At 47.3% G+C, this 16,310-nt stretch overlaps 1 protein-coding gene across 5 annotated transcripts in view; it reads left to right on the forward strand.

Moving 5' to 3' along the window:
* SLC4A9 (solute carrier family 4 member 9) overlaps positions 1 to 16,310 on the forward strand; it is a 74,266-nt gene that overhangs the window by 15,199 nt on the left and 42,757 nt on the right. For 3 of the 5 annotated variants that reach the window (XR_016444427.1, XM_090064521.1, XM_090064519.1), the window contains exons 5-11: positions 3,834 to 3,991; positions 8,095 to 8,182; positions 8,499 to 8,653; positions 9,172 to 9,288; positions 10,203 to 10,377; positions 14,301 to 14,434; positions 15,627 to 15,916. Coding sequence is in view for 4 of the 5 variants with exons in the window: in XM_090064521.1 (XP_089920647.1) it covers positions 3,834 to 3,991; positions 8,095 to 8,182; positions 8,499 to 8,653; positions 9,172 to 9,288; positions 10,203 to 10,377; positions 14,301 to 14,434; positions 15,627 to 15,916 (1,117 nt within the window). In the remaining variant the exon portion in view is untranslated. The remainder of the gene's footprint in view (positions 1 to 3,833; positions 3,992 to 8,094; positions 8,183 to 8,498; positions 8,654 to 9,171; positions 9,289 to 10,202; positions 10,378 to 14,300; positions 14,435 to 15,626; positions 15,917 to 16,310) is intronic. The other 2 variants (XM_090064522.1, XM_090064523.1) reach the window with 2 other exon arrangements.

Below are 16,310 nucleotides of genomic sequence, written 5' to 3' on the forward strand. Positions count from 1 at the left end.
CTGCTCAGCACCACAAAGCAGGGAGGGCTTAGCTGAAGTTGGACCCACATTCTGGTGAGTGAAGGGGACAGGGGAGCTTTGATTTTCCGTGATAAAAAAACAAAATCAAATGCCTATATAGGTATTTAGAATTTATTTTATAATAATGACTGAGGCACTGGTAGGCTTCCAAATTGCTTTAAAATTGTAAATGTATCAAGTAAATATTGTGTTCAGCTGATACCTACATATATATATTTTAATCAGATTTTTAATCGGAGAATTATGGATTTTTTTAAACAGAAAAAACCAGGATTCCTGGTTGTGAGTCCCATGGCTGCAGGGTAAAATGAGAGAAGTCTTGCTGGGGTGCTTACAGTGGCTATGCATAGTGGGTGCACAGGATTCCTACCCCCACCGGTTGCTGACTGGCTGCTGGGGGGGAAGGGCAAGTGCCTCCCCGAATCAGGAGGCACTAGTCACTTACGGGTGCTTAGCCCATAGAAGAGAATGGGCTTATGAGGCAATGAGATTACATATCCTGTGAGATAATACAATGTTATATCCAATTTGACTAGTTCTGTTCTGAGCCAAAAAGCCAAATCTTTAAGGCTTAAAATCATTGATTTTTCAACAATAAATACATTTTAAAATCCACAACAGAACCTCTTTTCTTTAGAAAGTTATAATAAAAAATTCCCCTACATGCTGGATCCAGTGTCTGTGGTGCCTAGAGAGGGTGATTTGTGTCCTGGACTTGGTGCCACAGGTGCTGGATCCAGCATGCAGCAGGGGGCTCCTGGACTGGCCCTGTCTAGATGTTGTGTGCAGCACTGGTCCCAGAGTGGATGCTGCATGTGGTGTGTCCCCCAAACCAGCCAGGGTGGGTGCTATGTGCAGCTCACATTCTGGGCCCTGGAAAAGAGGCTGGTCCGGCTTGTGCTGAATGTTGTGTGTGGGCGAAATTAAGACCCAAGGGCAGCACCAGGGGCCAGATGATGGGACTTTGCTAGCTGGATCCCACTTGAGGGCCATATATTTGACACCCCTGTTATAAAGCAAAAGTGTGTCTAACAGATTTGTGGATATAGATGTTTACATCTTCCAGCAATTGGCTCAGGTAATCTGGCAATTGTTGCAGTTATGATAATGGCTGTTTGGTGGCTTACTCAAAAGGAGTTGATGGGTTTAATTCTGATCCCCAGAGGCATAACAGGGCAGCTGGGCACTCAGGGCAGTGGCAACACTGAGACAGGAACAACTTTCAGCTGTTGCCATGCTGCCAGCCTGACTGTACTGTCATGGTAGCAACGCTTATTTTTCTGATGCTTCTTCCACACCGCAACAAATCAGTGCCTAGTGCTGCTGCCTCAGTCATCCCACCTTAATTATGGTACTGCTGATTTCTAATGGAGAAACATCCCCCCCGAAAATGTTTCTAATGGAGAAACATCCCCCCAAAAACATCCGACATCCCCCAAAAAATCCATTTCAGCTTGTCCTAGCTGGAATCTATGCGGAGAAACCAAAGACCCAATGGCATGAGAAGACTGAATTCACTTTATCCTTAAGTGTGTTTTTTTTCAGCCTAGATTTGAGGTCTCTTGATGGAGTAGTGTGAGAAGGGCTTAACCATTGCTGCCCATGCTGAAATACTCAATGGGTGCATCTACACGCCATTATGGCGATGTTGTTAATGCGCCAAAAGGAAGTACTAAGGAAGTACAGTGCAGTAACAGCCCCTACTGTGCCATAAGTACAGCACATGATTATTTTTAGTAGCTACTCTGCCATAGCAGTGCACTATAATGGGGAAGTACCCCAAATAGAGGGAAAGCTTTTAGCTACCACGAAGTAGCTGCTGGTCACATGTAGATCCCCATAGTGCATTGATACGGTGACATAATGTTGTATGTAGACATACCCCATGAGTAACTTAAAGAGCGTAGCCTCCAAGACTAGGGACAGACATTCAAAAAGCCTGAGCTTGAACTGATTCAATATTTGCAGGTTAGTCTAACCTGGCTAGGCTAAATCAGTTTTGTAACCGAACAGACATCCCAGAAATGCAGGCACATGCCTGCAGTGGCTCAGGCTAGAAGCCAGGGAGTGCTAGAGCAGCCCTCCCTTCCTTCCACAGCATGGGGCTAAGGGGTGTGTGGTCAGGCTCTGGCAGGAGCTCTGATTAGCCCAGCAGGGAATTGATAACAGTGTTTATAACCCAATTAAGAAAACAACAGAGGGACATTACCAGCTACTTGTTGATTCTGCCTGTTGATTCAGCAGGGACTGTAGCCAGCACATGGTCTGCTAGCTAATACACAAACACCTCCTCAGCAAGGCAGAAGGGAGTGGGAAACTCCTGCTTAGCAGGAACTATAATGGGAGGGAGGAAGCAGCCTGCAAGTCTGGAGCTCCAGCCAAGGAGCAAAGGGGAGGGACCAACCCTGCTATGGAGCAGAGAGCCCTGTCCTGCCCAGCCCAGAGAGCATGCTGAGATTCTGGGGGTGTCTGGTTTACCTTAAACCAGCAAGGGGGCTGGGACAGATATTGCATAAACTGGTTTGAGCCAAATCAGTTAAATCTGATACTACATTCAAGCAGGTTTATCTCAAACCAGTTTTAGCCATTCTCAAACTGGTTTATGTGCACTGAATATCTGTTCTGGTACAGGTTTAAACCAGTTTCTCATCACTTAAATCAGTGTATGTGTAATGTTTGTCCCTAGCCCAAGAGCTCAGCCAGTCAGATACCCTTCATCAACACTAAGAGCCAATTTCACCTCTGCATGTCTAAGTGTCACTTATGTAGCCATAGAAGAGCCATCTTCAGTGCTTATGCAAACTTTAGATTCTGCTTCCCTGGCTCTGCCCCCCAGAGCAAAAACCATCCCACTGCTGTTTATCCATTTCATCCAATGACTGTTAGATGTAAAATGCAGAAACATGCTGCAGAAATATGATGGCCACTTACATGGCTAGGGAAATGGCACTTAACTGTATAAAAGCAAAATAGGATTTAGTCCTAACTGACCTTGAAATTATGTTCACAACTGTACTGCCTCGTGTTCACACAGCTCGTAACAGATCATGGAGGTTTAACCCACAAGTGGTGCCCTTTGACAGCCATTTGTGACCTGCAGGGCTACAGCCTTCCTGTATGCTATTCCTGGGGTTGCCTGTAATACTTTGATCTTAAGCAATTTGGGAGGCAGTCCTCAATTAATCCAGAGCAACACTAGATGCCGCTCTCTGCTCTAATCATCATGGGGCACCTCTAGATGAACTGATCAATAGCACTGCCCTGTTCCCTGGGCTTGCTAGCTTGCCAAATAATCCAACAAAGTTAATGCCCTCACATAATCTCTTGTATTAGGCTGATATATCAATTAATGTTAAACCAGGACCTTGCCTGCTGGTTCTGGCATCTTCTTTGCCAGAAATTCTGTTTAAGTACAATAATGGTCCCAGGTATAAACCAAATATAAACAGTCCCCAAACAATACCAAATCAGTCCTCAAAACAGAGTGCCTTTGTTTCAGGGCCTTGCTCCATTCCTGCTGATTGATCCCAGTTACAGTCCATAACAGGCCTGCTCACAGTTTCTTTTTCAGTCTCCACCAGAGCTCCTATCAGTTTTCTTGCCTGGATCAAATTGACCCTCTTAGCTGCAGGGCTGGATTTATATGCTTCCTTGGTCTGTCTCTTCCAGGTTCCATGTAAAACAGTTTATCTTGAAGGGATTATGTCCCTTATCCCCTCTTCCTCCATAATGGGGTAGAGGCTCCTATAACACAGATTATTTTGTTTGCTGCTTTCTGGACAGCTGGACTAATAAATTTCGTTTCATTTCAGCTAAAAAATCCATTCAGGAGGAAGATCCCAGCTGGGGCTGAAGTGTCGAACATTCTTGCTGGAGAAGTCAACTTTCTAGATAAGCCATTTATTGCCTTCATCCGACTGAAGGAGGCAGTGGGACTTGGGGCCTTGACTGAGGTAGCTTTCCCAAGCAGGTAACACTCAGACAGAGAACATCTCTGTAGAGATTCTTGGGCCTTTTCTTTTTCCTTCCTATCTCTTCAATTCCTCTGCATATCACACAGCCATGTCCATGGTTTGGAGCACAGAACTGAGGTTCAGGATTGGTAATATAAATTAGAATTTTACTTGCTGAGAATTAAGTGTAAATCTTTGAGAAAACCAAGCATAAAGCCTCCACTGAATTCCCTAGGGAGATGTTCTTTCTTAATGTAGCTTATCATGACATCTACTTAGGAACTGATCTTGTGGGTATCACTTGGTAAGAGACACACTGAGGAGAACCTCACTATTCTCCTCACTACTGACTTATTTCCCCACCCAGAAGTGGGTCTCTGTCAGTGGGTGTGACATGTCCTATAACTGTTCCTGAGAGCTGTTACCTGCTTCCTTTGTGCTCTCCTGCCACACCTTGATGTAAAACAAATAGAGGGTGTGGCAGGATGCGACCTAGGGGTGCTGTGAACTCCCCTGGCGCCCCTACCTACCGTGCCAAATCAGGTTTAATGCACCCTCGCTATCTTGCCCGCCATGTCTTTGATGGTGACATGTTAAAGGCAGGCTGCCTTTCTAACCCTCCTTGGCACGGTGCCTTGAAGTATCTTGGCTCTGTCTAGTTGCCCGGTGCACTCCAACCTCTGGGGCTGCACGTGAGTCCCACAGTCACCCGTGCCCTCACAGGTCCCCGGACTCGTCTCCGTGCCTGCCTGTGCCCTCACGGGCACCGCCTGGCTTCTCCTGCAGCTCCTGCCCCCACCAGGGCCTGTCTCCCGCACTCTTGCAGCCCGCACTGGGGCCTGTCTCCTCACAGCTCTCGCAGCTGGCACTGAGGCCTTGCCTCGCGATCCCCGCAATCGAGGCTCAGGTGGCCGTAGCCGTGCCTGGCCCCCAGATCCCCTTCTTGGGTCCTGCGCCCCACTGGGGCTTCTTGCTTGCATCCACACTGGGCTCCTCCCGATACTGCCCACACTGGGGCCGGGGTTGGGACACCCCAGAATGCAGCGCCCTCTCCAGCGCCAGGAACCCTCACACTACTGGGGAGCTCCTATGAGGCCTCCTCCAACCCCTACAGCCTCACCAGGTCCTCTGGTGTAACACAACAACAAAACAGAAAACTACCACTCCTGTGTTCCAACATAAATTCCAAGCCGCCTGGCTAACCTTCATATATATCCCTACTAGGTTTTCCTCCACCCAGTATCCTCATGCAGACCCTGCTCAGGCCATTAGGCTTCTCTGCTATGCCTGCCCTGCTTGCTCCAGCAGAGCTCCACCTTCCTTTGCTGCCAGAGGGGAACTGACCCTGGTCTCAGCCTAGGCTGTTTATATAGGCCAGACCCTGCCCCCTTCTGGTCAGCTGACCCAACTGGTTGTCTCAGCAACCCACACCTGTGCTGCCCTGGTGAGTGGCAGCTGAGCCCATATTACTGCTGTCAGTAGTAGGCACTTCGTGCCCTGCTATAGAGGAGAAGCTGAGTGTTGCAAAAAGGGAAAACAGAGCTGTCTTAACAGGGAGTACATGGTTTTCACAGGGATCCACCTCCCCTACACCCTGTCCTTACCCCACCTGCTGGGCTGGACCTATGATCTTTCAAGTATGCCCAAGTATTTTGACCGCTGGCTCACCCAGTTTCCCACCACTTATTTAGACCTTTCCAAGTCACAAATTCCTCAGGGCTCAGTTAATCCTTATTTACGCCCCCTTAATTTATATGCACACTCTAGACCAAAGGGTCCTTATTTATGGCTACTCACTCTGAGATTCCAGCATCAATCACTAAGTCCTTGTACTTCCTTGATTGATGGATTTTTCATCAATTGATTAATTCTCATTTATGCCTCCTCAGTCACATATTCACTGCCCTCGAACTTATCAAATCAGTGAGCCTTCTTTAGTGATACCCTTCAGTCAGTCCCACCATCGCCAGCCTGTCAGCTCAATAAACTGACTCCCAGACAGGCTTCACAGCCACTCCCTGCGCAGAGAGGCTTACTTCATGTCCGAGTCCCAGCACGGGTGGGCTGAGTGGCTGACACTTCTCCACTGGTTACTCTTCACTGGCTTCTGCTCCAACTGCCAAAGGCTTGTCCTCAGGCTGGGACTCAGGTTCGTTGTGCTCCTGGACTCTCTCTGTGCCTCTGCACAGAAATGTACCACTGTCCTCTGGGAGACCATGCACTCCCCTCTCCAGAGGTGTTATGATTTGGCCCTCTCTTCTTTGGGCCTGCCAGGCCTCCCAGGGGCCAATCAACCACAGCTCCCAAGGCATATGGCTGCCTGCAGCTGGGGCCCACTGGCACTTGAAAGGTTATTCCCAGATGGACTCGCCGGCAGCAGTCAGCCAATGACCCTGGTTGCACTTGGGGTCCTGCTCATAACAGGGGCTGGAGAATGGCTTCCTGTTACAGTCGCCAGTCTTGAAAGTGGCTGACTGAAGGAGACATGGTCATATGTATCCAGTGGCATTTCTGCTGTTGCAGTGCCTGCCCCATGCAAATCCAAGAAAGTCAAATGAGATCAATGTCACTTTATCCCAATTTGTGTGTCCCTGTCATGCAAATCTATCTTCCTATTAAAGGATAAGTTTGCTGGGAGCTGCTCTGGTGTTGGTGTCGCATATTCATGGTCCCCTATGGGACTTCTAAATTCTACCAGCACCAGGAGCCACATAAACAACTTCCAGGTAGTACAGGGTCTCTCAATCATATTTCTCAATCTCAACTCAGGTGAGCTTCAGGGCCCCACCTAAAATGCTGACCCTGTTCTGTCAGTCTCTCCTAATAATCTACACTTGGTAGAAGCAACAGATAGGACACATACAAAGTAGGTCACAATTTCCCACTTGTTGCCAGAATGGAATAACAGGGGCCACATGGGGCCCTGGAGAGTGAAAACCAGGGGAAAATCCTGCACTGGCCCACAAGGGGCTAAACTAGATGGGTCTCAGTAGTGAAGCTTCTCAAGCACTAGCTGACTCTGTGGTAGCAAACATTTTGCAGATGATTTCTGAAGACTTGGCAGCTTTGGTTGTGTTATGTAAGCAGTGAGCTGGAAACAGGAAGAGCCTGATTTAAAAAAAAACCTTTTGTTTTATAGAACTAAGCCCTGTGCTGCTGGGGCTGCGGCTTCTACACAAAACAAACCAAACTGTCTTGTGAACTGTATGGGATCTCAATATCACCACTTTCCTTAGACAGATAGCCCTCTCATCCCTTGATTCCTCCTTCCTTCCAGCTGCCTTGATGGACTGCACAAGGGCTTCATATTTACTGACTGGATTTTCCAAAGCCCTCACCATTGGTCTAACTATGCTGCTGCTACAGTCAATGCCTTACTACTCCCACTGAATTCTATAGCAGTTTACCATAGTTGATTCTAAGAAACAGAGGCATAATGGGCAGTGTTTGTGCTCTAGGTAAACCTGGCAAGAGAGCTGGGGGTGGAGGGGGAGGGTAGCAGGTGAGGAGTCACTGCTGTGCACTGGAAGAGTGGGGGTTCCAAGACCAAGGGTGGGTGCGGGACTGTTACCTATGCTGGGGACTCAAAAGCAGTCCCTGGCTGCTGCAGTGACAACCACAGCATGGTCTGCTCACCCTGGTTATCGCTCCTGCAGCAGCAGAGCTTTGTCCAGGCATCCGGTTGCTACTTCAAAAGCAATGCCATTGGGCTGCTCTTTTTCCAGGGACATGGACTCATTGGGGGTGGCGGCCAATTCTGGTACCTCTCCTAAGCTGGTACCTGGGGCTGATGCCCCAGTTGCCCACCCCAAGATACACTATTGCTAAGGATAGCCCAACACTATTTTACACCAGCACTGTTCACCTTTGAAACACTAGTTCACTAGTCACTGCAGAGTTCAGAAGATAGGTAATGGTAATACACGTACTTCAATCTGACAAAGCCTTCATAAACCACCTTCCACAGCCTGGGGGACCATGTTCTTTTTCAACAGCATCCCAAGACCACCTCAGAGAATGCCTCAGTCTCTGAAACACTGAGTCCTGCCTGTAGGAAGACCTCTGAAAAGGAAAGAAGTAGTTACTCTGGAAATCTGTGTTGTTTCTTTGCTCCCTCTAGGTTCCTTTTCATCCTCCTGGGCCCCAGAGCCAAAGTGAAAGCTTACCATGAGATTGGAAGGGCCATGGCCACATTACTCACAGATGAGGTGAGTCCATATGTCGGGAAAAGTGCTGTATGTATCTAGAAGTTGTATGAGGTTTCAGCATTAGCCCTTTGTTTCCTGTGTGTGAGGTAAGCTAGAAAATGCTAATGGGAGGCAAAGGGTGCTCTCACTACCCTGCTAGCACTGCCAAAAGCTGGCTGAGCATGCAGGACATGCTGGGTTATAAAAGTCCTTACTTCAGGTCACCTCAATAATAGAAGCAGGACAGAAGTCATGCCCTAGCAGTTCCTCTGCTTATACCTGTGGAGGGCTGGTGCACTTAGGATGAATTTGATGATATAAATGCATTTCCTTCCAGCTCTTCCAGCGAGTTGCTCATTGGGCTCAGGACAGAGAAGACCTCATTGCAGGAATTGATGAGTTTCTGGATGAGCTGACAGTGTTGCCTCCAGGCAAATGGGACCCAACCATCCGAATCCCTCCACCAAAATGCCTGCCCTCTCCACATAAAAGGTACCAAGGGATGAGGACCCAGCAAGCAACTGGGTCTTTTTTTCTAAAGATCAGAGATAGGCCCAACGCACAAAGTAAAGTTCAGCACTAGGCATTTAGATCCAGACCAGATCAGCTAGTGCTAGTCAGTGGCTCTTGGAGACTGGGAGATTAAAGTCACCCCTACTGATTCTGGCCCAATGAGTTCAGATGAGCTTCAGAACAGGGTGTTCTTGGGAGAGATGTCGCTAATTCCTCTTTTAAAAAATAAGTGTTGTGTGTGGCCACTACCTTGCAACTGGACCCTTCATTTCATGTGAAGGTAGAAGCACTACAGCATTGTCTCCATTTCTGGTTTATTCATGCTACTGTGGGACAACTTAGTGCCTCTAGGGTGAGCAGTTGTACTCTGACTCCCAGAGAACAGTCAAGTTAAGAATCCAGTAGTAAAAATCACCAGAGGAAACAGTGTTTGATTTGTTTGTGAAGAGGGTTATGATCTGAAACTGTCCATCTGGATTCCTTTGTGTTTGTCTTAGGATATCTATGCACTTACGGGAATGGAAATCTCACTGCAATGGGAACCTATGTGCCACTGAGGACAGACATGCCCATGGGCACCAGCATGTCAGTGAAGAGCTGAAGAGAACAGGGAGGTATGCACCCAGCCAAGGGTTGTTTTTTTTCTCCAGAATCATCCCCAGAGAAATCTGTTTCACAGACAGGCAGCCAGATTCAGCCCTTGTGTGAATTCAGCAGAACCTGCAGGTGCAGTTCCATTTAGTCAGTGGATTAGTGCCCATTTATACCAATGCTCAGTTTGGTCTTGAACATGGGAGTCCCATAGAAAGTGCCCCATCCTGGCACAGAGTAGATGTAGGTTCATTCCTTGACCTGTTTTTTCTTCCTGTTAGCAGGGCTTGGGGCTCTCTCATGTAGTACTCACATGAGAAACCTGGCCTGGATTTCCATACCACAAGGTGAAGGCACACCTAAGACCCAGATTAAATTTTTGGGCCTAACATTTTATCTTTCAGTGGGTGCCATGCAGCCAAATAAAAGACCTGGGTTGGATTCCTAGGGACAGTCAGAGAAGATACATTGAGGTATATATGGACTTCATGTTTTTGTGAATGAGTTAGTATGGGGCAGTCTCATGCTTTCATAGTGCCTCACTATATGGGGATTGTTTCTGATGGATGCTTCTAAGACCTGCTACAATACAAATAATAAATAAATAATATTGACAGTGCTGGTTGGGATTTCACTGTAATATGGGAGCTAAAACTGACTTTGGGCCAATAGAGACAAGGCTTTTTGGTGGTATCTTTATCACCAAAAAGATAACCAAACATATAAGAGCAGCCTGAACAAAAGCATTAGGTTCAGTTGCTTCTTTGACCTTGTTGCTTCAGGAGACGAGGTGGCTCTGCTCTTGCATTCTCTTTGCAGAGCTTTCTCACATAAGGCTTGGCTAAGCAGACAGCTTTGCTCCCATGGGGTAGATTGATTGGATTGGTTCATTATTAATCTCTCTCTTGAATTTCCCTATTTCCATGTTGGCCTGCAGGTTATTTGGAGGACTGGTAAAGGACATCCGAAGAAAGGCCCCTTGGTACTGGAGTGATTTCTATGATGCACTGAACATCCAGTGCTTTTCAGCTATTCTCTATATCTACCTGGCGACTGTTACCAATGCAATTACTTTTGGTGGCATGCTGGGAGATGCTACAGATAACATGCAGGTCTGTGTTAGCTTCACACTCAGACTCCTTCCTGCAGGCCATGCAATATGTTCTCCTCTCTGCAGTTGCTTTATTACCTTTCTTGCCCTGGTGAACATTTTGTCAAAAGTGGAATATATCAGAACTAAACCAAGTGCTGGCTGCCCTAATGTTAATGGTGTTATGTTTAAGGTGCATATAAGAGTATGTTGTCAGGAAGGGTGCATCAGAAAGCAAAGCTAACACTGAGGTCTCTCCATAATATTATTTGGGGGAAACAACTCAAGTGTTTTCCAACTCACACTCATTAGTTCTCACATGCTGTGTGCATCTTTCTGCCAAGCTTGCAGCTGCAGCTTATGCCTTCAATTACGTACCTACTATGCAACCACTTTGGCCAGAAAACTGGTTGTAACAATTCATGGACAGGGATAACTTTCACTCTCCTCTATGCATGAGATGCTGGGGGCCATCTGCAAGACAAGACAAGACAAAACAAGACAGCTGATATACATATGGATAGTTGATATAAATATGCAACTGTTCCCTGGAGTTTATCATTTGGAGAGCTCAAAGCACTTTAGAAAGAAGGATATCATGAGTCTCATATTAGAGATGAGGAAATAAAGTATAGGCAAGTAAGTGCTCTTGCCCACAGTCCCATAGCAAATCAGTGGCACAGACAGTAATAGATCTCATATCTCCTAACACTCCCTGCAGTCTTTTATTTTAGCCACTAAACCACAGTGTCTCGTTCCTGTACACTGGTTTGCTCAGCATGCAGATACACCACATAGTGCATTTCTGTCTCTCTGAGGAGTGGCTATGGCAGGGATGGCCAACCTGTGCCACACATGACACAAGAGGCATGGGAAGCCTCTGTGTGTGACAAATGGCAAGAGGCGAGGCAACAGGCAGATGGAGAAGGGAGCAGAAAGAGCAGCAGGTCAGACAGGGGAAGGGAATCAGAGTGGCACGCTGGGAGGCTAAGGGACTAATTAGTGGCATGCCTGAAAAAAGGTTGGCCCTCACTGAGCTATGGTATGGGGCATATGGGTTGAGAGAAGTTGCTTTGGAATAAAGTAGCTAATGAACAGGCAGAACAATAGACAGAAACTGTACTCAACTTGAAATTGCCTGGAGAAACACCAGCAGGGGGCTCTGGCACTCTTGCTAGTACCTGTCAGTCTGCCAATTCCTTTAAGCCAGTGTTTCTCAACCTTTGTAGATTCAAGGCATGCCTCATTAGGGTTGCCAAATCTGGCTGAAGCTATTCTGGGAGATTTTTTTCCCCAACATGATGTAATATCATTAATTGTACCATTCAACCCGTTCACAATATCAATCTCCCAGATTGCTTTCAACAGTCACTGGGAGATCAATGTTGATTCCAGTAGACTCCTGGCCAGTTCAGGAGGGTTGGCAGTCCTACACCTTGTTAGACTCAAGACGTCCCTCAGAAGATGCTAGCTCTTAGTTTTCACTCATTTTTTACTACAGAAAAATAGCAGAGCAATTCTTCTGATGCAAAGAACTCTGAATGACAACAACAGGTCAGAATGTTTTTAACACATGAATTCCTATTTGAATCTCTGGATTTATCTTGTGAATCATGTCTGCACACCTAACAGTGCTAACATTGCGTGACACCCCATGGCACCCTTGAAAGGATCTCAGGGCACTCCAGGATGCTGCATCACCCTTGTTGAGAATAGCTGCTGTAAATTAACCAGCTGGCAAATCTGCACAGATAAGTGCATGCTGGCTTGTTACCTGCAGGAAGGGCGTGGTATGCAGGTGCAGTTGGAGACAGATGTGAATGGAAGGGGAAAGGTTCAGTGAAAAGGGTTCCCTGGAATGACTGAAACTCCTGGCTGAGTTTTGTTTTGTCCCTGAAAGCAGCTGAACAGTACCCTGGATCCAACCAACTGTGAGCTTCTCTGCTGGGTTTTAATGTCACCAGTATAACACCACCACAATTCTTAGATAAATTCTACACTCCTTTATAACCTAAATTAGAACCATGGCTCAAGCCTCTACCAGCTGAGCTAAATCCTCTCCTAGTTACTTAGGAGCAGAGCAAGTGTCTTAGAACCCCTTTGGGCAACAACACACATGCAAACCCAGTTCATTACTCTGACACTGCAGAATTCACATTTAGCACAGAGATGACTGCCCAGAGAACTCACTTGCCTTGGCCAGGTCCTCCTGCCTAAAGAGTCTAAGCTCATGGGCCCTTCAGAGTGAGGTATGACAGAGGGACTAGTCTGTCTGCAGAACATTGTGCATGCTCCTGTTGCCTTGTTCTGGCTCTGGTAATAATCCTCCATGACCCTGACCCAATAGCATAATTTGGGCTGGGCAAGTAGGTTACCAGCCCTGGGCCTCCATTTAGTGGGGCACCAAAGTTGCACCTCCCCAGGGAATCTATGGAGCTGCAGCAGCAGCTCTGCACTGGTTAGGCAGACCACCCTATGCCAGCAGCAGTCAGGGACTTTGAGTCCTTGGGGCAGGTAGAACCGACCACCCACTGCGCTTCAGTGCTGTACATTCCTTTGCCTCCCAGCAAGGTTTTGTCCAGAGCACAAAACCTGCTAGAAACACCTCTGCCCTGAACTGGTCATTTTAGTTATCTGTGCCCTGGCTTAACTATTTTATGGGAACTGAGAACCCACAGCTTCTGGGAGCTGAGACCAAATAAGTAAACCTTGATCAGCACTTTGTAGTGAAGGGTGCTAGATGAAGCCCTAGGGTTACTGGCTTCTCCTTTCTCTGGCAGAATAACTCAGCAGCAGGGGGATGGCATATAAGGAAATGGTGGCATATGTAGGAAGAGAAAGATAGAATTTACTCAGCCTCTTGGTTGTAACATTTTGGTAGTTGTTAATGTTTTGTTTGCGTGACTAGAACTTGTTGGCAGTAGTAACAATAAGTGAGTGAGCAGGACATGAGCCCTAGGCACTTCCTAAAAGGGGGAGCTCTGGAATTGAGCTGGGGGAAGGGCTCATCTTCCTGGCCCTGGTCCTCTTCTTCCCTCCCCCTCACAACCGTGAACCTTCCCTGTAGTGCCTCCAGCTCCAGCAGTCAAAAGAGCAGAGCAGAGCACAGTAATGGTGGCAGCACAGGGTATAGTTGGTGGAAGCAGCACAGTGTAGGGACAGTGACCAGAGGTTCCCTGCTATGGGGCAAAGATGTCACCTCCCTCTTTTGCTGCTGAAAATTGGTGTGTTTTTGGCCATCCAACATGTCTTGGCAGGAAAAAAGGGAGATGACATCTCCCACAGCAGCAGCGAAACTTCAGCCTCTGCTTATAGCAGTAGCTAAACCTAACAAAATGATTCATAGCCACAGAGAAAAAACGTCTTAGGCAGAGGCAGCTTAAACAGTGGTGGGCTGAACTTTTAAAGAGAATGGCATCACTCCTGCTAGCAAAGCCTTTTTCCAACTACTAGCTCCTAATCAATTCAGGCTGACAGAACTTGCACTAGGGGGATAGCTACACTGCTATTTAAGATTGACCCTTATGGCTGTCCTCTGCCAGAAGCAATGTGTGCTGTGGAGCCTTGTCTCTTTGTGACAACTTCTCGTTGCACTTCCTGTTCCTTGAACAGAACCCTTCTAGGAATTAGTCTGAAGACCACTTATCTTTCCTTCTGTGTTTGTTTCTAATTATAACCATTATACATAGAAAGTATAGAAGGGCCAAAAGTTCGGAGTAAGGGACTGTGAGATAAGTGCTGGAAGACTCCCTCTGCTTGTGCCTTGCCACCCTTAGGTGAATTCCTGACACATTGCAGGGAGAAGCAGGCTCCACCTTGGACCCCAAAGTTCAGCCTGTTTTTCAAAACTGAGCTCGACTGCTGCTGGAAAGCAACTTTAGGGGTATTCAGTGTAGCTCAGCAACTATGAACTGATACTTAGTTGAGTTTGGTTCTGTGTTTCAGGGGGTGCTGGAGAGTTTCCTGGGTACTGCCATTGCTGGAGCCACCTTTTGCCTCTTTGCTGGCCAGCCCTTGACCATCCTGAGTAGCACTGGTCCTGTCCTAGTATTTGAAAGACTCCTCTTCTCTTTTAGCAAGTAAGTAGAGCACTTCTGCAGAATGTCCTTGTCCCGAAGGAATGAACCTGCACCTGGTGGTCTCCTCAAACTTCTTCTAATGGAACTTTCAGCCCTTGGGAAACTGGCTAATCACCACTTCTTCACATAGGGGTTGCGCTGGGCTAAGGTTTAGGGTTAGAGTTGCATTAAAGGCAGAGGTGTTAAACTCATCCTCCCTGGTAGGCCAGATACGTGATGTGGGACGGGTCTGAGGGCTGGATTAGGCCCATGGATCTCTTCCCCCTTCTCAGCATACTTAATCAGGTGGCTACTTTTCCTGGTCTTGGACCTGTGCTGTGTGTGGTGCAGCACAGGCCCAGAATCAGCTAGAGCAGGCACCATGTGCAATGCATATCCCAGAGCAGGCACCACATGTGGCACAGTCCAGCCAGGGCAGTCATAGCATGCAGCATGGCTGCTGCTCCAGTCAGACTGTACCACAAATGGTGCCTATTCTGGCCTCTCTGGGACCTTCACCCCACACAGTGCAGGACCCAGACTGGCTGGAGTGGCTGCTGAATCAGGTGTGCTGGGGGAGGGAGAGGGGAAGGAGGGGGGTGAGCAGATCCATGGGCAGGATTCATATATTTGACATCCCTTCCTGCTTCAATGGAAGACAATTTCTGTGAGGAGGGGCCACACTGCTACTCTTGGGATAAGCCAACACCCCCACTGCCCTTATTCCCTCTTCTAGAAACCATCTTGTTCCAGGATCCTGTTTTGACTTAACTCTTTTCTGATGTGAGGGTCCAGATGCCACATACCCCCAACCATTAGGTCATTGTATCCATTCTTACATATCTTGCACCCCAGCATCAGAGCAGGGACATATTCTAGCAGATTCATAATCTGATTTAAATTAAAGGACTGGAGATAGTCAGACATGATACAGTTTCCCAGAGTGAATCCCTAGACACACTGAGATTGGTTCAGCCACTGCTGACCCAGAGTTCTAGCTTATTGCTCTGCCTATGGCCATGACATTAGAAGATGCTTTTAAAGCTCAAACTCTGCCTGAGAATTAGACAAATGGGGTCTATTCCCAACTTGATGACTAACTCACAGCATGTCTTGGTGTGTAGAAAAGGCATAACTGATGTTTATACAGTACCTTGAGATCTTTGGACAGGAGGCTATTAGAACTTTTTGGCATGCTTTCTGAAATGCTCAGGTCCATTCCTTCCACCAGAGACTACAGTCTGAACTATTTGGAATTTCGCCTCTGGATTGGCCTCTGGGTGGCATTTTTTGGCCTGATTCTAGTAGCTACTGAAGCAAGTTACCTGGTGCAGTATTTTACCCGCTTCACTGAGGAAGGCTTCTGTGCCCTCATCAGCCTCATATTCATCTATGATTCTGTGAAGAAAATGCTGAGCCTGGCTGATTACTTCCCTATCAACTGGAATTTCAAGATCAATGACATCACCCACTACAACTGCATCTGCAATTTATCTGGCACAGGTAAGAGTAGATTTCCTGCATTTGGAGGACCTTTCGTTTTCTTCAGCTGCTGCCCCTTGGCTATGAGGCAATGTGCTTTGGTTAGGAGAGCTGATACAGACACCTCAGTGCAGAAGAAATAATGTTTTTCCATAGTGTTGCTCCACTCTGAAGAGTGACTGTTATTTATTTTTGTATAATGGCTGTAGAGGCCAGGAATCTGCTCTGCAAAATTTTGCATAGACCAGGGGTACAGATCTCACTGGGTCCCGCAGGTTGGATCCAGACTAAAGGGCTTCTCACAGGCTGGATTTAGACAGTGGGGCTTCCTACAGGCTGGGTGACCAGAGATGTATTTTAGTCTTCAGGACCAACTAAACCCCCTGGTTTTGGCAGCAGGTAAGGGGGAGGCATT

Source organism: Crocodylus siamensis, chromosome 10 (assembly GCF_052110815.1).
Source record: "Crocodylus siamensis isolate JL-2025a chromosome 10, ASM5211081v1, whole genome shotgun sequence".
NCBI classification, from domain to species: Eukaryota; Metazoa; Chordata; order Crocodylia; family Crocodylidae; genus Crocodylus; species Crocodylus siamensis.